General features: G+C 39.8%; 1 protein-coding gene across 2 annotated transcripts in view; it reads right to left on the bottom strand.

The window, feature by feature from the left end:
- Positions 1-6,658: 6,658 nt before the first annotated feature.
- The window catches only part of adamts14 (ADAM metallopeptidase with thrombospondin type 1 motif 14), a 76,131-nt gene continuing 59,466 nt past the window's right edge, over positions 6,659-23,323 (bottom strand). For both annotated transcript variants that reach the window (XM_031906242.1, XM_031906243.1), the window contains exons 13-22: positions 22,301-22,434; positions 19,805-19,928; positions 17,043-17,126; positions 16,084-16,247; positions 13,446-13,611; positions 12,996-13,128; positions 12,465-12,672; positions 11,690-11,819; positions 10,128-10,241; positions 6,659-8,564 (exon numbers count right to left, since the gene is read on the bottom strand). In XM_031906242.1, the coding sequence (XP_031762102.1) occupies positions 7,990-8,564; positions 10,128-10,241; positions 11,690-11,819; positions 12,465-12,672; positions 12,996-13,128; positions 13,446-13,611; positions 16,084-16,247; positions 17,043-17,126; positions 19,805-19,928; positions 22,301-22,434 (1,832 nt within the window). In that variant the 3' untranslated portion in view covers positions 6,659-7,989. The remainder of the gene's footprint in view (positions 8,565-10,127; positions 10,242-11,689; positions 11,820-12,464; positions 12,673-12,995; positions 13,129-13,445; positions 13,612-16,083; positions 16,248-17,042; positions 17,127-19,804; positions 19,929-22,300; positions 22,435-23,323) is intronic.

The following is a 23,323-nucleotide window of genomic DNA, read 5'->3' as shown; positions in this document are numbered from 1 at the left end:
TTTCCCTTGCTTTCCGACTCTGGCCCTGCCAATACAGTCAAGTTTCTACGGAGGACATTTTTTCTAAGCACTAAAATGAAAGAGGATATATACCACCGTAAAACTAATTCTTTTGCACCCCAGCTCTTCAAAGTTGATACCCCAAACTCATTGGAGGGTCAGTTGGGCTCTTAGCCCTCAAAGATGAGGAAAACATGTATTTTGCAGTGTTGGTTTTCATACACTGAAGTATGCTGGGAGTTATAGGCCAAAAACATTTGTGTGAAACAACACTGCTGCTACAACCAAAAGTCAAACTGAAGTACCTTGAAAGGACCATATTTATTTGAGCCCTTTATTGAAGAAATCAACTGCATAAAAGGTCTCCCATCCAAGTCTCCAGTCCACACCAAAGTGAAGTTCTTGTTTAAAGGGGTGGTTCACCTTTAAGTCAACTGTTAGTATCTTACAGAATGGTCAGTTCTAAGCAGCTTTCAGTAACTCCATTTTGTTTTCTTATCTCTTTAGCTTTCAAGTGGGGTCATTAACACCAGCAGCCAAAAACTATTGCTCTGGGAGGCTACAGTTTTATTGCTATTGCTACTTTTTGATTACTAATTTTTATTTTCAGGTTCTTTCCTATTCATATACCAGTCTTCTATTCCCTGGTTGCTAAGGTAATCTGATCCCTAGCAACCAGATAGCTGCTGCAATTGCAAATTGTCTTAGAATATTATTCTCTACATCACACTAAAAGTTAAATAAAAGGTAAACAAGCCCTTTAACAGCACTACCTTTTGCCCTGGAGAGCTGGAGTAAAGTTTTATCAGGCTATATTTCTTTGTATGTCCATCCCATGTGTTGCTGAGCTACAGCTCTCAGAATATTTTAATAATTGATATGTTGCTCTATGCTTAGAGTTGGAGCTCAGTAACAATTGAACAACCCATGTTTGAGCAATGCTGTTAGCCTCTTTACAAGGGTAATGTTAGAGTCTGGGATCCAACAGTACATGCAAAAGTTCATTATTATTTACACTACTAACAACATAAAAAAACAAGACACAAGGACATTTTTGCATGCCATGCAAAGTGACCAAATTACCAAGAAAACACAATGGCTGAGTACCTTAGACTTGTATAATAAGGTTTTATCTAGTATTATATGTGTTATAGCTGTGTTATAGCTGTGATACAGCCATGGTGCCCACTTATCACTCAATTTGTGCTAACCTTGAGTGACAGATTTGGGCAACTTCAAGTCTCATCAGATCTCAGTCAGTTAGACAAATCTGATCAACCAGTGATCTCCATCTGTACCTGTGGGAGGTCATTGGCTAACCTGGAAGCAATGTGATCCAGTCTTATAGCCCAATGAAAAAGGGCTTAGCTCTTGTGTGGCATCCTGTTGTGTAAACTGGGAAGTTGCTTCTGGATATTCTCTTAGTATAATGTCACACAAAGCCATTCCTCTTGTTTCTCGGTCTCATTTAAAATCATGAAGAATTGTCATGAATGGCTTCCAGTTATAGGGAATCACCCATAGGCATGGCAGAATGAGAAAGACTATCACTGGAATATGGGCTCAAGCACATTCAAGCCATTATCATATCATGTGTTATACGCAGGATGAAACACCCTGATTCTAATGAGAACTGAGACAAAACAATATTGTTCTGTTTGTGCAAGAAATGCAAGGAAATTGCTTCCAATTACATTACACTTGGAATATGTTTTTCAACCTGTTGTATTGTTTAAGTGAAGAGCATGGTCCATTCCAGGCAATATTGCTACTGTACAGCATCACCATTACCAAAATGGCATCACCATAACAGGATGTGTCGAGTTACACTAGACTACTTCAAGAAACTACGCATACAATGTATTACAGTGCTAACTGCAGTTATGTTTATATAATAACATAAAAGCTGAAATATAAAGGAAGCAGACCATGAGGGGGGCCCTTCCTCTATAGTTGCAAATAATTCCCCCCTTTCCATCTGCTCTCCTAACTTCAGGCAGAAAGCAGGGGAGGAAAGTGGGGTATGCAGGCAGTTGGGGGTAGGAGTTCTCGTGCCCCTCCAAAGATCCTTATGCGGGTTGGGGGGACTGGAGTAGACTAGGTCACCTGACCTCTTTTCACCAGTTTTGATGCTGTATCCCAACTTTTGATGCAATTCTTATGCAAATTCTTACAGGTGATTTTCACTCAAAACAACAGGTGATTCTTGATTCACCACTAATTAAGCTCCTGATTTTTTTAGCTGTAGCCCACATGTTTAGCTCTGTATTATTGTGTGATCAGCTTCGAACAGGATGATGCTTGATCTTATTGTAGCCAATCACTGAATGAGAATATTACAAGGTACAGTGACCCAAAGCCAGATGATTAGAACATTCACAATTAAAAATTTGACAGTGGGTAATGCGCATGAGTGTAAAACATAATTATCCATTATAAAGGCATTGCAGAACCCAACAGTACAATATATTAGTTTGCTAAGTGCTTCATTGTTTTTGTGGGTGTTTGAATATTCTTGAGGGGTTACAAACCATTGAGGTTGGAAATAGAAATAGGCTAGTGGAACCTCTTAGGGCTGTGGCAGACGGGGAGATTAGTCGCCCGCGACAAATCTCCCCTGTTGCAGGTGACTAATCCCCCCGATATGCCATCCCACCGGCTAGAATGTAAATCGCCGGTGGGATGGCATAAGCGGCGACAAAATCGCCAAAGTTTCCTTTTAAGGCAACTCCTGCGATTTCGGCAAATCACCGCGCCGTGTATGCCATCCAACCAGCGATTTAAATTCTAGCACGTGGGATGGCATTGCGGTTTTAGTCGCCCAAGACAAGGGAGATTTGACGCGCAACGACTAATCTCCCTGTGTGCCACAGGTAACACAGAGCGGGAAATGATAAGGCTAATGCCACACGAGGCGTAGGGCTGAAATTTTCGGCAAGCGGATAAACGCTTGCCGAAAATTCAGCCCTACGCCTCCTACTTGTGCCTTCACCCGAATGAATGGGATACGCTCGGGTGCAGGCACATGTAGCCGATATACGCATGAAAACACGAGACTTTGCATTCTCTCGCGTTTTCATGCGTATATCGGCTACATGTGCCTGCACCCGAGCATATCCCATTCATTCGGGTGCAGGCACAAGTAGCAGGCGTAGGACTGATTTTTCGGCAAGCGTTTTTTCGCTTGCCGAAAAAATCAGCCCTACGCCACGTGTGGCATCAGCCTAAGAAGGGATAGAAGAGATACATTGATGTATGAGCACCTGATGAATGAACAGATGAAACATGTCATGCGGTATAATAAAAACTGCGTTTGATTGACTTGGTTCTCCAGAGAGACAGTTTATTACTGATTTGTAAAGTTTGGATGGTGTGACGGTGCCTCCACTCTGTAACACTCTATACACTGAAAATAACAGGATAGGACTTCACCTAGTATATTATAATTCCAGGAATAGCCAAGATAGCCATGATCTTTTGCTGAACCACAACTCCTAAAATGGTTTTATTGGACGGGAAATCCTGGAAGTTGTCCTTCTGTGACAATGATGGTTGCCTATGTCTCCTAAACTGGCCAACAAAACCACTTCGTTATTGAGACTTAAAAAAGTTACATTAGCTCCCACATAATAATAACTTGCCTACAGTATTAGGAAAAAGGCATAGATCCTGCAGTTTTACCCCTAGTTTTTCAGAGTAGGTAGCCCACACTCTCCAGTGAGCCTCCTAACCCACCAGACTTACATGGGCTGCTTTCTCCGTTAGAGAAAGTGTCACTATTACCCTGTATTTAAACATCAGAAATGCACATATATGGCTATATAGGGGTTCAGAAAGAGAAAGAAAGAGTCCCCTTTTGCATCCTTTGGACTGCTGACCTTGGGGAACAGAAAAAGGGATTTATTGAGCTGTGTTGCTTTAAGGAGTGTCACTAATGTTTTTGGGCTACACCTCCAAGCATGCCTATGTCTGCTAGGACTTGTGGTCCAGCAAAATCTGAGTAAGCTATCATTCAATAATTGTGCATACATCCACTTTAATGGTTTTTATTTGCTCCCTGTGATAGCAATGTGAATATCAAGAGGTTAAACAAGCATCAGGCAACAGCGAGACAGGAAGGTAATTTGGAAGACAATATGGTGAAATATTCCACTTCAGCAAGATAGGGCCTTTGTTAATTTACTTAACCCTTTAAAAAAATTAATTGATTTACATTTACACAGAAAGATCCTTTGAGCAGTTTTGTAATCTACCACTACTTTCTATTTTAGTGCTTTCCAAGTTATTAGCAGTTTTAGACCACTAATACCAGACTTTTGGCCAAACAGGGGGAGGGGATTCTGCAATATATTTTCAAAGAAAGCGTGAAAACTTTTTGAGTGTAAATATATCCTATGGGTAAGTAGAGTTTATCTCTCCATTTTCTGTCAGTAAATTATAATAGTGTTGTGCCCATTACACTCATTTCTTGTGTATGAGCATTAAGTGATATTAAACCAAATAATAATTCTTCAGAAAATATAATTCTAAGCAACTTTCCAGTATACATTAATAAAAAATATTTAAAAACTGTAAATGTCTTGCTAGAAAGCTTTGTCTTCCTCCTATAATCCTCTGCTCTGCTTTTTGTGGCTACTCACACTGTTGAGACAGGAGTCAGCTCTCCTATGGGCAAGATTCTGATTCCCACAATCCAAAGCAGACTAACAGAAGTGTAGAAAGCATTGTGAGAACTGAAGTCTTGGGCTGATTTCCGCTACATTGTTTCAGTTGCCTGGCAAACTGAGATGGGAATGGCAAAGGACATATACATTTCTTTTAATTACAAGCAACTTTGAAATCATCAAAACTGCCTATTAGAAAGTTGCTTAAAAGTACATTTTGTTCACTTTTTGGGTGGACATCCCTTCAATGTGCGCAGCATTAAAAAACATCTGTTTTCTTAAAGAAATAGTTCAGTGTAAAAATGAAACTGGGTAAAATAGATAGACTGCTCAAAATAAAAATGTTTTCAATATAGTTAGTTAGGCAAAAATGTAATCTATAAAGGCTGGAGTAGGCAGATGTCTAACATAATGGCCAGAACACTGCTTCCTTCACTATATTACAAATATTATTCATTTTGCGCAGTCAATCAATTTTACCCAGTTTCATTTTTACACTGAACTGTTCCTTTAAACATATATGAATGGAAGCAATAACCATTTTTATGAACAGAGTATATGGAATATTTTTTTTGAAAGACAGTTAAAGCAAATAACAAACATATTCTCCCTAAAAGGTACTATTGTCACACAGGTATTGCAGCCCTGTATTGCCTAGGGTTGGATATCCAATGTGAATGCCCCCGCCCCCTTCCACTTCCCCACCACAGGCACATACAAGACCAGCTCCGCTCACTTATTAACGGATTTCCTATCCTGCTCACTACTACCTCTTCCTACTAGTACTATTGGGACTGTTTCAATTTTTAAACCCAGTCCACTAAAACTTTACCACCCTAGGCCTGGGTGTTTGTGGCCTTCCCACAATGCCAAGTCTGTTTTCATCTAATACACATTAGCTGCTACACTTGTCAAAGTGGCAATTCAAGGGCTAGGGTGGGGTTAAAGAGTGTTATAAGGAGTAATAGGTCTGCTGTACCAGCTGGCTTATTCAGCAGCCTTCTATTAGTGTACACAATTTCTTTGTTGTGGGTTTATTTGCCCTACAATCTATAATTGGGAAGGCAAATTATCATACTGCACTTACAACAGGCTGGCTAATCTGACCTATGTAGCGCCTTTAAATGTAGACAACCAGGAGACCTTCCTCGCACACCCTTGGCTCTCCAAAAAATTTATAGTGCTCGGTGCACACTGCTGGAGGGATTGGCACCCTCCCAAAGTACAAGTAGCAACAAAAGCACTGGCACTCAGAGCTGCACACGGGACAAGCCCTTTTAAAATCTTTATTGCGGAGGTGCAACGTTTCGGGGCAAAGTGACCCCTTTATCCAGCATGATGCTTGATAAAGGGGTCACTTTTCCCCGAAACGTTGCATGATGCTTGATAAAGGGGTCACTTTGCCCCAAAACGTTGCACCTCCGCAATAAAGATTTTAAAAGTGCTTGTCCCGTTTGCAGCTCTGAGTGCCAGTGCTTTTGTTGCGTCTTTAAATGTGACATCTCTTTTGAATAACATGTCCAGTAAGGTTTTCTGTAAAAGAAACTGTGGCATAACTTCTTGGTTTTGTTTATAATGTGGAAATAAAAAATCATTATGAAAAGTGCAACAACCCTCCCCCAAATTATTGTGTTAGTATAGTATACAACATAAAATACAGTCAATGACTAGCACCCCTCTCTGATGTATATCACCCAGTCATCTGGCTTTGAACTGCACATGTACCACTAACCTTCTAGTGAGACACTGAGAGAAGTCTTTGCATCTTTATACAGTACTTTGTTTACATTCTTCTGCCAAAAATCCAGTTTCAAATGTGCATTTCTTTATGTATTTACAAGCACTGAAAGTGTAGAGCATGGGTCCCCAACCTTTTTGGCCTGTGAGCCACATTCAAATATAAAAATGTTGGAGAGCAACACAAACATGCAAGAAAAATCCTGGGGGTGCCAAATAAGGGTTGTTTTTGGCTATTTGGTAGCCCCTATGCCAATGGCAGCCTACAAGAGGCTCTGTTTGTCAGCACACCTGGTTTTACCACCAAAACTTGCCTCCAAGCCAGGAATAACCACCAGCTTTAAGACCACCGGAAGCAACCTCCAACTTTAATGCATTACAAATGATCGTTTTGGGCAGCAGAACTCGCAAATGTAAAGGAATGGAAAAACGGCCCCAAGGCACTCTATACCCAGATATCTGAGTATTTAAAGGGCCATGTGTTTTTTTTTTACTCTCGCTTGTATTTGTATGGAGAAGAAGTGAAAACACAATCATATAACTGCTCTTGTTATGTTTCCCCTATTGTTGGCCCTAGTTTCTTTAAAGGTGTTACTGACCCTGCATGCATTTTCATTTTTCCTAAAACTCCATCATAGATATGCATTGTTGCCAAGGGCTGCCAAAGAAAAAATGTCTGGTAATATAAATGTATTTGAATAGCAGAAGAAAATACTGTTCATAGGCACTACAGAGAAATACCATAACACCACATCAACATTTACATGTATTCCTCTGTACCAAGCACAAGTCAGCAGGAATTTGTTTGTATAGTGGCCCTTTAAGAAGTACTGATTGATGCTAGCTTACCTTTTGTACTGTGATCCTTATGTGTGCTCTTTTCTGTATAATACAAATCACTACGGAGATTACCCAATTAGATTTTTTGTTTGAGAATAATAAACCTATTTTGGATGACTTGGTAAATCTCCAGAACCATTTTCCATGAATAAAGCAGATCCTTTAGAACAAAAAGAAATGACCCCTCCCGCTTTTCAGGTGAACATTATTCTACTAGCAGCAGTAGACATTAAAGTTGGTAAGGCCAGAGGCAAAGGAGTTCATATAGAAATTACAGCAAAGGTCAATCAATGAATCAAATCCAATGCTTGAGCCTTTGGAACAGAAATTCTGCTGTTCGACAGCTGAAAGTACTGATGCTGTTTTATGCCTGATGGGGACTTGAGAAAGCACCATGTTTCAAGTTTTTCAACGTCTTTAACATATTAAATAAGGCACCAGCTGGTTTGAGAACTGAGGTGAGATGTACAAAAGTATTTTCCTTTTTGGTACAAATCCAGTTGGTAGCACCCTTATCAAATGTAAAGTGCAATGACATTTGCACTGTGAGGTAACAATGATTGGGCTCTACTGTCTTAATGCCCAGAAGTCTCATAGTTGCGTTATCTAGAAACATATGTCACTGTATTATTTCATGACTGAAAAAGTGCTACGGCCAAATTGCAAAAAGCCTTTTTTTTCCTCTTGTAACTCCATTTTCAATGATTCTGCACAGCTCCTTAAAGAAACCCAATGACAGTGTATGGACTCATGTAGCCACAGAGGCGCTCTGAACACTAGATCTGGACTTCAGATTTTCAGTACGTTCCTTAATTCGCCTTATTAAATCCGATGTTGATACAGAACTGTCTCTGCTTTGTTTGCTGGCCAGAGATTTATTAGACTGTAAGTTAGGGTTATCCAAAAGAGCCTCACGAGTTTCTGGCAACCGAGCCTTTCCTACATCTGTAGCAGAAGTATTCCTTATTGATACATATGCAGATGAATCTCTCATAGAAGGCACAGTGTCATTTGCTGAGGCTTCCTTTATTGCATGTTTGGAATCAAGTGAGGCATCCACAGGGTTGTCACCTGCTGAGGCTTTATTCAACTTGCTAATGATGGTTGGTACCAAGGTTATAGGATGAATGGGAGTTGGCAGGACTGCTCCTTCGGGGGCCCTGAGTTCCAGTGCTGCATGCTCTGAGCCTGGAGTCAAACTGGTAGGGGTGATCTTTTTACCGCATGATTCACAGCATAGCTTATTGTAGCCTGGTATGGAGCAGTAGCGTGCTAGAACTTCCATCTGGCAAAATATTGATTTGTCTCCTTGGCATGAATCCTCTAGGGGCAGAAATTGAAAAAATATTTAATCTGGTTACTTATTATCACAATATGCTTACGCTTTGAAAACTGTAGAAATACACTTTTTTGTAATTAAAGCTTATCTTCCATTTGTACTGGTGTAGCATAACTATACACATACTCATAAATTGCTTAGTTTTTCATTACAAGAAGGGCTAGGGCTTGCACCCTACTGAGAAGCCATTTGCGGCATTGTACCACCATGACCTTGATTAGCAACCTATCTGTGGGTATGTTCCCCAGGTAGTGAACTATGAGTTTGTGTTTTGTAGTTACTTTTCTATGATTTTTTGTTTTTCCTGCTATTGGGCTGCTCTCTTTCCCATTACCAAGAAGGGGAAGGGCTTGGACCCGAAAGTGAAGCTTTAAAGATTGTTTTTTTTTATGGAATTGATCACTAAGGCATTAAAACTGGCCTCTAGAGGGGGCTCTTGCTCAAAGAAACATCTTTTTACGGACTTCCCAAGCCCATAGAGATCAATGCACTGTGAAACTGGCAGTCGTTTATTTTGTTTGGGTCCATGCCATATTTATAGAAGAACAATATAATAAGACACTATGGTTTTTACAAACTATTATATTTATTGTCTCAAAAGCACATTTTTACACAAAAAGTTGGGGTCGTTGTTAGTTTAGTACCTGGCACCTTAATGGGTGTTGTTGCCTCCCAGGACATATCCATGTAAAGTAGAACAAGCAATGTTGGAGCAGCAAATACTCAGAATCAGACTTCTTTACCAGGTTAAGTAGAATAGCAGTGGCAATGAGAAGCTGAACTTCTCTTTACGCTAGGTTAGATTCTTAGTGCAGATTTCTACTTTAACCCTATGAAGTGTTCGGTATAATGTGACTTGTAAGAAGTTGTATGGGGTAATAAGAGGATTAATGCATGGCTTAGTGGGTTAGGAAAGCTGGGTTGGGTAGAGGGTAATAGGGTGCGCTAAGGTGGTGCAACTTAGTTGGTGCCTGAATTACACTGGCAGTAAATATTTAACCATATTTAATATTGGCCTGGCATTAGGCAGTATTTTACTTGCTAGGCCCATGAAATACCAGCCTTATGGCAATCATAGTAAGAAGGCTATTTAATTTTTGGAAAAAAACAGCCAACACCTTAGCTACCTAGGTGCTGGACCAAGTCTGGTGCAATCATTTGTACCATGGACCCCAACACATGGGATTTTTATTAGCTCGTATTAGATATTGACCTGGGAGAGTACTGGTTTAGCCCCATACATAAACCAGTAGGCTGCTGGCTTGGTCAACACTGCAGGCAATGTCTGTCTATGTATGAGCACATTTACAGCCATAACTACTAACTAGTGACCTATACTACTTCTCCATATAGGGCACACATGATTATGCTACATGCCACTGTACCCCCAAGAGAACACAGAATTGATACATTCATGGATACAAATTTTTTATTTTCTATGTCACTACAGAGCTGTACGTTCAGTGAAAAGGATAAATCTTTATTGCTTAGCTTGTCACAGTCACCACGTTGGGCATCATTAGAGAAGTGGATATCAGGTAACTTACTTGTTGAAATCTTGCTTACGGGGTTTCTTGGTACATTTTGCCCTAACACCAAGGGCATTTTTGGTGTTATGGACTCTATGCTTTCCGCATTTGGTGTGAGTCCTGGAGATTTTCCTGATATGAACAAGAAAAAAAAATTATTTTTTTGAAGCTCAGTCGGCACCATGAGTATGTATGATGTAAAAGGTAAGGTTTCATCTCAAGGTGTAGGTATATGGTGCCATTAATTATGTCAAGCAGCAAGTTTATAAGGGATGTTGCTTAATGTCTTTATATATGGCACCTTACAAGCTAAAGAAGAAAATTAAATTGTGGGACATCAGCAGCACTTGCGGCAGCTGCCTAGGGCTCTAGAGGGGAAGGGGAGCACTTCCTGGGGACTTGTCTAGATAACTGTGCAAGCAGCGGCAGAAGTGAAGAAATGTCTGGTGGAGCCAGCTGGTTAGGGGGTGGTGGTGGCAAAGGGGGAGCCAGTTTGCAACATCTGCATGCCATAAAGCAAGAGTGGTAGTGGGGTCAGTAGTAAACAGGTGTTCCAGGCCAAGTACTATCTCCGTGGGCGCAACTACTACCTGGTACAGCTTTGATATTAAAGAATAAAAATTCAAAAGCAAAAGGACAAAAAAAAACCCAGCATTATATAGAAAGCATTACTTTGCAGAAGGGGTAATAGATACATGCAATACTCTATCAACAGTTAAGCAGCTGACTGATACACAGAAAGATTTAAAATACACAGGACAAGGGGACATATAACTTCCACAGTTAAATGCTACGTAAATATGCATATAATTAATAAATACATCAAAATAGTAGTGTTGCTCCACCCAAATGTTGTTGGACTACATCCCCCAGCTGACGAAAGCTGTAGTCCTTCCATCATAGAAAATATGGGGAAGCAAATAAAGAAGGCCAATAGCCAGAAATAGGGGGGAAAAAAAAGGAAAAAACAGAAAGATATAAAAAGGCAGTCAGGACATATAGATATACAGGTATGGGATCCATAATTCAGAAACCCATTATCCAGAAAGCTCTGAATTACAGGGAGGCCATCTCCCATAGATCCCATTTTAACCAAATTATTCAGATTTTTCAAAATGATTTCCTCCTACTCTTTAATAATAAAATAGTACCTTGTACTTTATCCTACCTAAGATATAATTAAACTGTACTGGAGGCCAAACAATCCTATTGGGTTCAATTAATGTTTAAATAATGTTTTAGTAGACTTAAGGTATGGAGAGCCCATACAGAAATCCTTTATCGAGTAAACCCTAGGTCCTGTGCATTCTGGATTACAGGTCCCATTCCTGTATTATTATTAGGCCCTGGGGTGCACACACATGTGCACTTGCACGCATGCTTGACGCTTGGGTGCTGGTCCGTCGAGGTGGGCGGCAAAAGGGGCGCCCTATTCAGAAATCCGGCTCTGATTATTAGGTGCCACAACACCAATGAAATTGGTTTTCTATAATTCCTAAAATCTGCTCTGTCGATTGAGGAACAAACTAGAACTCATAAGATTCTTTTAATAAGTCTGTTTGCGTATCTGTGTATCTTACCAGTACAGGCTGCCATCCTGCAAACCTGGATGGTTTCTGGCTTCTCGCCATCGCACTGACCAATGGCATTATCACTAGCTTTGCAAACAACCTGACGCTGTTGGATGCCCTCACCACAACTTGACGAACACTGTGAAGGCCAACAAGATAACAAAGAAAGAGAGATTCATTTTTCCATAAGTATTTCCTTGTGTGAATGGAGGGACACAAATTTATACAGCCAAGCCCAATGATTTCTTTACTGACACAAAGCTGATTCTCCATCAGGGTTTTTGTATTTACCACTCTAGGTGCACCTTGCCTAATTTACAATAATGAAAGCAATTAAAAAATATGGTTGATAACTTGCAGTAGTTTCAGCAGATCTGTACATATTAAAATCTTCACATTTAAAGAGAGAGAAAAAATGTCAAGGGTGCTGAAGGTAAATATATTTCTAACTCTGCAAAATAACTAAATTGTTGTTGAAGAAGGTGAACTGACAACCATGAAAATGTGGTTTAACTATAAACAAACAAGACAGAAATATGCTTTTGACTGGATATATAAATAACAGAATATTGGGGATCATTTGTACTCTGATCACAACATGGGCCAGAGGCCAGCCTATCTTACCTAGGCTTTGACAGGGCAGCTTTACATAGAGAGGCCAAGGGAAAACTTATTGTAAGCAAGTGAGTTCTTGGCTTCATCAGTATCAGTCTCAGTAACATTAGGTCACTGTGTCTGAGTTGATATTTTATTCATTCAAACTAGGGTCTTTTTTTCCACCAACCTGTGACCAGGCTCCCGTCCTCCACTGTGCTGGGCATGGTGTCCGATTACAGGGTCTCCTTGTTTCTGGGCGCTCAGCAGTGCAGTACTTAGTGTGGACAGTCCTGTTTGTGCCATTGTGCAAGTGCTGAATGCACTGCACCAGCCTGGCCTGCACACCTAGTTTGCCACAAGATTTGCTGCAAGCACCCCACTCCTCAGCCACCCACCTACAAATAAGGAAACAAGGGGGAATCCTTATTTAACAATATATTTGCTTTGTTTTCAGGCATAAAGTGGCAGTAGTGTATATGCTGTGATACCTAAAATCCTAAAATTCATGGTGAGCTTATTATAGGCTAAGGTAGTCCCAATCAAAAGAATAGTAAATCTGTAAGATGAGCAGTTAAGAAAGTACAGTAAGTTCTGTCCAACCACAATTTTATTAACAGTAATGAGGTTGAATTACATATTAATACTCAGTAAATGATGGCATTATTTGTATGAAAAGATTTGTGGATTATTTGTAAGAAAAGATTTGTGGCTTTCCTACCCTGGCTGGGAGCATTCTTGTTGATTGCACCGTCTGCGTATTGGTTTTGGCTTTTTGTTGTTGTCACAGAAGTTACGGTGAACCATCCTGTTGTCTCCTTTACGCCTACAGCCATATTTTGTATACTGAATGCCTAAAATGAAATAAAGGGTATAAGCATAACTGCACTCTTACCAGCCTTTATCTAAAAGAAGAAGAAGCAACTTCTAATTAAAAAAGCAGAACCACAGTCTCAATAGCTTGCAGTCTCTGTAGTTAGATTCAACATCTTGTTGTTGCTGTGGAACCCATGAGGCTAAATAATGTATCAGAATTTGCTACAAGGTACACTACCGGAACACAGACCTTTGCACCCTCCTTGGTAACTGATACAACATTTGCAATTGTCATTACCCATTTATAAAACTTGAAGAGAATGAATTTAAGAGGTAATTATAAGAGACTCTTTACCTCCGCCACATGCCTTGGAGCACTGAGACCAACTTTTCAGAGCCCACTCATAGGAATCCATCTCCTCAAGCAGCACATTATTGTTGCCAATCATTGGTAGGAGATCTTCATGAATTATGTATTTATAGGTCAGGGTTGTTTTTTCTTCTTCCTCCTGTGGTACAACCTGCACCACAATAATGTGAAGAATGCAATGATAAGATGCCATGCACACACAAAGAAACCTTTTGTATATACAAAGGTGTGCTATTCTCCAAAAAGCACGAGTCTCAGGTCATTTGTTTAGAAAGCTTACTAATAAACAGAATTATCATATGAAAGACAATAAAAAAAAATAAATTCCATTAGTACTGGGGAATGAAAATTGGCTAAAAGCATTTACATATAACGTTCACTGAAACTGGCCATAAACTGGCTGACCTTTACTGTATAAAACAGGTTGCAACACACAATGAACGGATGAAATAGTGTACAATAGGGCATAGATGGGGATGGCCAAATACAGATTTGGGACCTGTTATCCAGAATGCTTGGGATTTGGGGTTTTACAGATAAGGAGACTTTCCTTAAATCTACCAAAAAATCATTTAAATATGAATTAAACCTAATAGGATTGTTTTACCTACAATAAAGATTAATTACTGTATATGTTAGCTGTGATCAAGTACAAGGTTCTGTTTTGTTATTACAGAGAAAAAGGAAATCCATTTTGAACATTTTAATTTATTAATTAAAATGAACTCTATGGGAGATGGCCTTCCGTAATTTAGAGCTTTCTGGATAATAGATCCTATACCTGTACTATTGTTCTGCTCAGATCAGATCTAACAGGAAGTGAAGACTAATTGCAGCACCTCTTCCTTCCTCATCTGCTGATATGTCATGTACCTGCTCATGAATGGAAACTAAACTCAAACGTAACACATGCCCAGATGGCTGGGCAGAAGGCTGGCCAACTAAATCTTTAGTAAGCATTTAGAAAATTTGGTATCATTTATTAAAAAGTTTGACATTTTTCTCACAGTTCTTTGGGGGGTGGGCAGTTCATAAAAATCAAAGGCTCCTCTAAACACAAGCAGATGGGATGAGAAAGGGCTCTACATAGCAGCACAGCTTATAACAAACTTGCTGCATTCTACATCAAATCAATCTTATTTATATGGGAAGGTTACAAATTGGGGCCAATTCACTAAAGGTCGATAACGCTTATCGCATGCTTTTTTACTTTAAAAAGCACGTGATAAATAAGTACCGATTCATCAACATTATTGCACATGGGTTATCACTCATATCACATGCGTTAAAAAGCGCATTAGCGCAATGCGTTATTTCTATCGCATTGCGTTAATCAGCAAATAGAAATAGTACTAATGCATGATTCACAAACACATATGAAGCAGTGAACGTGCAAAATATCGATTTAATCTGTGCGAATATTAACACCTACTTGGGGTAGGCGGTACTTAAACAACATTGCCGTCAGCGTTTTGCAACACAACATGCACTTTGCAGTCAGATTTTTTCAAGTATGTGATCGTCCTAGAGTGATGCAGCCTCCAGTTTCAGGGAAATGGTAATTTTCAGACCAGTAGTTTTAAGAAAGTAATGGTTACGTGCGTAATATTGTGTGCTAATATCGCACACGGCAAAATATATTGCGCACGGCGGAATGTAACAATTGAAAACGGTCATCGGCAGATAGATAACGCAAAGAACATCACTTCTTAATTATGGCAAGTGTCCTTTTAGTGAATCGATCGTTGAGTCGCAAAAAAATAAGAAGTGATAAAATTTTTAACGCATGCTATAAATAGCACTCGTTTTATCGACCTTTAGTGAATCGGCCCCATTATGTGTTTAACCATAAAAGAGAAATTTTAATTTTTGTTGTTTCTGTTTGCGGTTAAATTTAAGTCTTAATTCTGACGTACTGAAAGCAAACGAGTAGATAAAGGTATAGGATCTGTTATCGGGAAACCTGTTATTCATTAATTCCGAATTACGGAAAGGCCATCTTCCATAGACTCTATTATAAGGAAATAATTCTAATTTTGAAAAATAATTCCCTTTTTCTCTTTAATAGTTTTTTAGTGGACTTAAGGTATGGAGATATAAATTATGACAAGACCCCTTATCTGGAAAACCACAGGTCCTGAGCATTCCGAATAACAGGTCCCATACCTGTACTAATCAAAATACAGGTATGAATCATCAGTTGAGGCAAACAGTATGGCAGTTCCATAATGCTGCCTTATTACTCAAAATACATTTAAAGTAAACACAGTATTTTAAAGAGAATTAATTTACAGTTGTTACATGGGTGTACTAAATAAGTGGCCTAAGCTGCAGAGCAGCCCCAAGTTAACTGTAAATTCAGGTTCTTATTGGGTAGGAATGTCAACCAAAAGAGAATGATAAAGAATGCGGGGGAGCAGAGTTGCCCATAAATACCAGCCAATTACTGTAATGCGTACGAATGTGCACACATGAAAAATAAACCTATTGTGTAAATGCAGAGATACTAACTTTAGCCTGAATGAATAGTTTACAGAACAGTTTAGATATTGATATAAAATTCTACTACACCAATAATATCAAACAGAAATGTCAGCCAGTTGGAGGCATCTCGGGATCTTACCAAAACAACAATGGGTTCATGCAAGGGTCCAATTGTTTTCACAGTCTCTTTGCCATCTTCAATGGTGTAATCCCAGTCCAGGCCCAGTTCTATAAAGGTCTTTGATTTGCCTTCCACACCCTTCACATTGAGAATTGGATTTCCACTAGCCTGGTTTTTAATGGCTACAGGAATAAAACAGAAGTATGTTGAGATATACTGGTAAAATAATAAATATTAATTTCACACAAATCATTTAACCAATCTGACCTTTTATTTGTACATTAAAATGATTATTTTTCTAGTACAGGTGCAATGCATATATTTTTATTATATAGGATATCTTCACACTTGGGGGTTTGTTTGTCCCTCTTCCCCCATATGCATGCATACACTAAATGCAGGTAATGGTCCCTACTGTTTAGATCATCCATTCAGCTACAATACTATGATCTAATCTGTTAGGCCCCAAAACTGATATGTCTGTTATGGGAGCAATCAACATTATGGGATACAAATGGGAGACAGACAGAACAATGACGTCTGGAAAAAGGCTAGAGTTCATCTTGAGTAAAGGTGGCCATGCAGGGGCCGATAAAAGCTGCTGGCGGGCCTACACAACCGTTATCTGGCCAGATGTCAATAGTAAAAGGTTTGCCCAAACACTCAGATCAGTGCAATATCACCCACCTAAAGGTGGGCATGTAAGAGAGAGATCCACTTGTTTGGCGACTTTGCCAAACAAGTGGATCTTTCAGTGTTTGGTCACTTTTAAAAACACCTTTATAAAATACGGTGAAATTCCTGCAGCATGTATATTATTTGCTCCTCTCTTAGCGTGGTTATTAAAAAATAGTGTGAGGGATTAAAGAGAGGTTAGTGTACATGTAAAACACTACACTATCTGTACCTATATTGTAAATAAAAAATAATTGTATTCAAATTCATGCCCCTTAAATACATTACATTTTTGCTCTTACCAATATAGTTAGTAGATGGCTCTGTTTCCTCTATTTGGATATGTCTGGCACCTGCTGGAATCTCAAACATTTTCAGAATCCCAGCTGTAATGAGAATGAAAATGTCATCAAGACCACTTCTTGTTTCTTCAGCACAGCGCAGAGTGAGCATAAGCAGACACTGTCTAGTAATTCAGGGGGAAAGCCAGACGCTCCCATACAGGGTGGGAGGGCAGGCTGCATTGCTGACGCAACAAGGCATCTCTGTTACTGCTCATGGCCTGTGCTTCCCTTTAATATACCTGTACAGGGACCTGCACATAAATAAGGCAGCAGAAACGTAAGCATTTTTATTTGGCATGGTAAGTATTACACAGAAGTCCCCCTGTTCCTGTTAATGGAAATAACTATATATGCTCCATCAATAAAACCCTTTTGTATTTAGATTCAGATGTTTGACATAATAACACTTAATAACAATAAATGCTAAAGACATAAAACAGCTACTGCAGGTCCCACCAATACAGAGTTTAGAGTGAGGTGCAATTGCATATGTGTGAGAGACATTGTTTAGCCCCTCAGTCCAGGAGTAACTTTTGGTGTCTGCCTTCTCTCACTCTCCATGCCCAGTTGCTGGGGCTGGGGTTATACTTCCCTCTATCAGTGCTGTCCAAGATTGTCCATACTTGATATAGCTTGATAAAAGGTCTTATGTGACCTGAAACGTTGCTGCTGTTGTTGTTTGCCCCAGAAAAAACTTTGCAATAAAGGCATTTTAATCTACAAAGACAAGAGGTGCTGTTTCTGTTCTTCTGTACCAGGATATGCCGAGGGAAAGTGGCCATTGGGGAACCTGCACTACTTCTAACTAATCACAAGGTTTGGTGCTGACTACTACTCTCCAAGATTGTCCATACTGTCAGCCAGTTCTCTGCTATTTCACATTGGTGGGCCAGAAATATTAAACAATGGCATCATACAAAGAGGTCTATGGAGACATTGGGCATGTTGGAAGCATGAAAAACTTGTGGAAGGCAACATTCAACAAATCTCCATTTGGACAGATGTGAGCTAGATTACTGTTACCCTTTAGTAATCCAGCCTAATGGAGTTTTGTGCTTCAACTAAACTAAGCATAATAAAGCAAGGACAAGCTCCAGTGCTGAGGCCTATACACTAAAGGCAATGGCAAATTGCCTTTTTGATTGTTATTTGCTGTGACAAAAACAATTTTTAGTCAGCAGTTATGCAGGGTCCTGTATGGCTAATTAACATAGTAGAAATAAAGAGAAGGTCAACAGGGTTATTAATACATTCAAGCGTATGGTATCTGGTATCATGTAAAATATATAGAAATTCCCTTCTTGGTGGCATTCGTCCTTTAAAATTGAAAAATATATATATAAAGGTCTCTAAGGGGACTGAAATGTTGGTTCACACCTTTCTCTTTTTAGAATGACCAGCGTGGTGATTTATTTATTTTCGTAGGGCAGGCTGGTATGTGTCAAAGAATTGTAAAAGATTTTGTTTGCCCTGGGAATGAAAAGTAGAGGTATTCTTTATTAAGGACAGTCTCAGCCATTGTGGTATTTATCGTGCCTGGTGCCGGACCCTACAGCATGCTATTTTTGAGTGATTGTGTAAGCTTTAGCCAGCAGCTGCTGAAAGGCTTCTGCGGGTGTTAGAAAGGCATGGGTTAATTTCCCCGCTATACACACTGCTCTACCTCTAACAGCTGTCATGACACGGAAAAGTTTAAGAGAACATTATGCAACTAATCAGAGGCAATTGGTGTGTATATCAGCTTACACTTTCCATTAAGACATAAGAAAGTAGTGTGGCAGTAGCAGTGTCCTGAACCTACACAACTATTACTTGAGACTTAACATTTAACCTAGAATGCACAACATGTGTTAAACATCTGCAGCCGCCCCAGTTACATACTGAGAATGGCTTATAAAAGTGCCACTTTTGGAGCACAAACTAACAGCAAAAATGATAACGTGTGGTTATGAGTTTAGGACATAGGGCTAAAGTAGGAAATGTGGATTATCTTTTTGCATGTAAAGGGCTGGTTCACTTTGAAGTTAACTTTTAGTATGTTTTAGTATGTTCCAGTTTTCCAGTTTCCAGTTTTGTATTGTTTTTGAATGATTTGCTTTTCTTTTCTGGCTCTTTCAAGGTTTCAAAAGAAAATAAAATAATTTGATGCTTGCCTTCTTCTGTGCAATTCCCACTGAGAGCCAATAGCCTCAACCTTAAAGGTGGCCATACACGCACCGATATTATCGTACGAAACCTCGTTTCGTACGATAATCGGTGCGTGTATGGTATGTCAGCGAGCCGACCGATATCGCAGGAAGCTGCTGATATCGGTCGACTCGCCGATCGGCCAGGTTAGAAAATTTTGATCGGGCGCCATAGAAGGCGCCTGACCAAAATTCTCCCTTCAGAGCTGAATCGGCAGAAGGAGGTAGAAATCCTATTGTTTCTACCTCCTTACCTGCCGATTCAGCCCTGAATGGTGTGTGGCGGATCTGACGATGTTTCGTGCGACCGACGGTCGTACGAAACATCGTGAGATCGCCACGTGTATGGCCAGCTTTAGGGACAATAATCCCTAGGATGATAGCTTGTTCAGCCAATAGCTGTGTGCAAGACAATATAGGTTAACTAATGATAATATGCAAAAGAAAAAATACTAGTGTAATGATTAAAGTGCCCTTTTGCACTAATATAAAAGGTGTCAATTGAATATAACAATAAAAATGTGATTCTCTTACCAGTCTGTTTTGGAGATTTTACTAGTGTTCCTTTAACTGTTCGGCAATGGGAGTTATCGCCACCACAAACTCCACATTTATCATCTTCTTTGATGGAACCTATTTCCTTGTCACATCCAATGTGCTAGTGTTCAGGAATAAAAGGAGAACAAGGTCAGAATCTAGTTATTCATGACACTGTACAGAGGATTATGGGAATCTTTTATTAATTGCAAGGTGTCCATCATTTCCATGAAGGTTTCCATCATTTATATTGACTAGACAAGCAGACACATATACAACTACATCTGCACTTCATACCATTGCAGATGTAGGGTATTACATATTTCTGCATCTGAACAGGGAGTTTTGTCGCGGGCAACTAATCTCCCCGTGTGCCAGAGCCCTTAGGGCTCTCCCCGAGTTGCCTACCCCTGCCATCCCACCGGCGAACATGTAAGTCGCCGGCGGGATGGCAGACGCGGCGGTGCGATTTTTTTCGGCGATTTCCTGAAATCGCCCCACCGCGTCTGCCATCCCGCCGGTGACTTACATGTTCGCCGGTGGGATGGCAGGGGTAGGCAACTCGGGGAGATTAGTCGCCCGCGAACAGGGAGTTTTGCCGCGGGCGACTAATCTCCCCGTGTGCCAGAGCCCTAAAGGATGATTTGCTTAGCAAGTGAAGCCTAAATCAATTCATTATCTCTATCTCTTTATCTCTCTTGTGGTGGAGAGGCAATGATTAGTAGCTTCTGGAATAGTAACTCCTTTTTTACTAATAGTAGGGGAGAATGCTACACTGGTTAAACTGCCAAATCTTAAACACCTATACCATCATCTACAAAGAAACTCTCTGCCTACAGGAGTTCCCTTTACTCTCCCAGCAATTGTTCCTGCTACCTGAACTGATAGTTCAGGTAGCAGGAACAAGAGAAGAAAGATATGAAGCAATGGACTTCTTGCCTAGTCTTGAATAGACTGGGGTCACGTCATATTATAGGGGCCTTGAGGCCTACATAGTCAAGAGAAGTAAGGCCTAGGATATGGGAACCCTAGAGAAAAAAAGTAAATACTTGACTTTTACAAAGAGCAATGTCAACAGTGTTCATGTATACTTCATAAAACACCATATAGTAAAACTATGTGTTGCTCTGAAAGATAAACAAATTAATTGCAGCCTTGTAAGTAAAAGGATCTAACACAATTCAAAATTGGCCCTAGCATTTCAAGTACACAAACATTCCTAAAAAGCCCCTCACCGGCCCACTAAATAGTGACTGTCTTCTTACAGCAGCCCCTCTGGCATTTGCCAGAATCTACAGATTGCCAGTCCAGGTCTGGATACTACTACTGTTAATGTAAACCCGGTGCTTTTTACTAGAACGTGGAAGTTCGGAACTTGTTTAAGTATATATTGCTGTTGTGTATCACATTTGAAATGTGAGTTTCTCCAAGCAACCTCTAGAGGTCATGGGTAAATTAAATTTATAAATGCTTAAGGACAAGGTGTGTACCTTTCTACAAACACTGCATAAAGCTAATGAACTGAGGCACTGTCTGCCCGGGATATAAACATATAGAATAAACTTCAAAACACAAATAATGCAACTGTTCTGTAGCCAGGGAGAAAGAAGGCCCTGTGGTCTTTAAAAAAAGTCTTTCTTTGCGGAAAATGAGTACCATATGTTTGTAAATAAATATGCAGAGGCCTCAAAAGGGTTGTAAAATCTGAAGCAAAAATGCTCTCTAGCCCTACACTCTGCACAGAATAATCTTTCGTTCATCATCATTATTATATTCATTTATTTATAAAGTATCCTATAGTTTTTATTTGTACAGTGCTGTGGATCATTTTTAAAGCACCTAGAGATACAAGCAGAGACCTAGAGATGACTTAAGTACTAACATAAAGTGATGTTGCTGTTTGCCTTGTTCTATCCCTGTTTTGTACAAATAAATAATAATAATTTATTTCCAACATATTATAGGTAGACATTCCCTGATATAACCACTTGGTGATGTAACTTCACGGCACTCGCCCCCCCCACAAAGAAATCTTTGAAAGAGTCCAGAGTATATAACCTGCCAACCCACTACCCACCCACCTACGCGCTTGCATCCCACACTTCCCGTCTGCTCTCAGGTAGGAGAGGCTGAGGAGGGGGAATTTTTATAAAACGTTAGAGGAATCAGCCCCAACAGCCCCACTGGGGCCTGCTTGCTCTATAGTTACTGGCTATGGGCATAATTTGGAAGGCTAAATGTTTTAGATCACATCCCCCTTTTGCCATTGTAAAGCCCAGTTATCCCAAGACTGCCTTATACATTATAAATAGGAGCAATTTAGAGGTTTAAATGAGGCAGTGTTGTATTACAGTATGCGGAGAGCTAACAGATACAGTAATTCTTCTTTTCAAGACTTAGATCTTGTATCAGTTTTCAACAAAATTCTCTGTGGCAGTAATCCAAAATGACCATAAAAGTAAAAGAACTTAGCAAATAAATGCAAGCTCTTACCACACAGTCTCCTCTGGCACAGACACTGTAAGGATCCTTGTAGCTGCATCTTGTACCATCATGAACCACCTGATTCATAAATACCACATCTCCTGTTTCCTTAGACTGGCATATAAGTTCACACTTTTGGGCATCTTCCATGGAAAACAAAATTACACACAGAGAATAATTAGAAATAAAAAAAGTGTGAAACAAAACATGATAAATGTTTGGCTGGGTTAGACAACCAAGCAGAGACAAAAGTGCTATTATGTAGATATTCCATTTAAACAAAAATTTTAATTTGCTAAAACACAAGGAAAGTGCTAAAGATCTAGACAAAGTAGTATTGCCACACAAGGCAATACTACTTGGGCCAGCACCCCAAAAGCTTGCACCATGCCCACTTGTACCCACAGCCCCACTGATTATGCCATTGCAAACCCCCTCTCTTTCTGCCCTATTACTCTCTGGTTCACTTGCTGTCTTACCTGATCTACAACAGGAGCAGTTCTGGTTTCCCTAACCGGGTGCGCACATGTGAAGTTTCTTAACTGGACACCTAGTGGAGAAATATGCTCTGCACTGTGTCCACAGTTTGTCCATCATAGGGCAGAAATTTCAGTGGACACAGAGGAGTGCACTTCGAAACTAGATCCCAAGCTTTCTGCTTTATAATCTGTCATTTATTGTGGATGGCACAGTATCTGTCTGGATAGGGATAGTGCAAAGCAGGACAATTTGGACATAGTTGTTAACTTTGTAAATGGATTCACTTCTGTCCAATATCTCATCAAAGAAGATAGCAGTGAGAGTTACAACTCTACTTAGGGTGATGAGGTAAGTTACCCTAAGATATCAAACAAAGAAGGAAGAGTAAGATTATGGGAATAGCAAACAAGAAATATGGAGGATGATCAATGAAAAAGATGTAGACAAAAATATATTCAAAAGAAGAGGGAAGAGTGGCACTTAGAATAGGACAAAAGATAGCAAAGCTAGGTGTGCAGTAGGAATGGTAAATGGGTGGAAAATGGAGAAAGT

The sequence above is a fragment of the Xenopus tropicalis genome, chromosome 7 (assembly GCF_000004195.4).
Source record: "Xenopus tropicalis strain Nigerian chromosome 7, UCB_Xtro_10.0, whole genome shotgun sequence".
NCBI classification, from domain to species: Eukaryota; Metazoa; Chordata; class Amphibia; order Anura; family Pipidae; genus Xenopus; species Xenopus tropicalis.
Note: the sequence above shows the minus strand (reverse complement) of the source record. Positions and strands in the feature narration are given on the sequence as shown.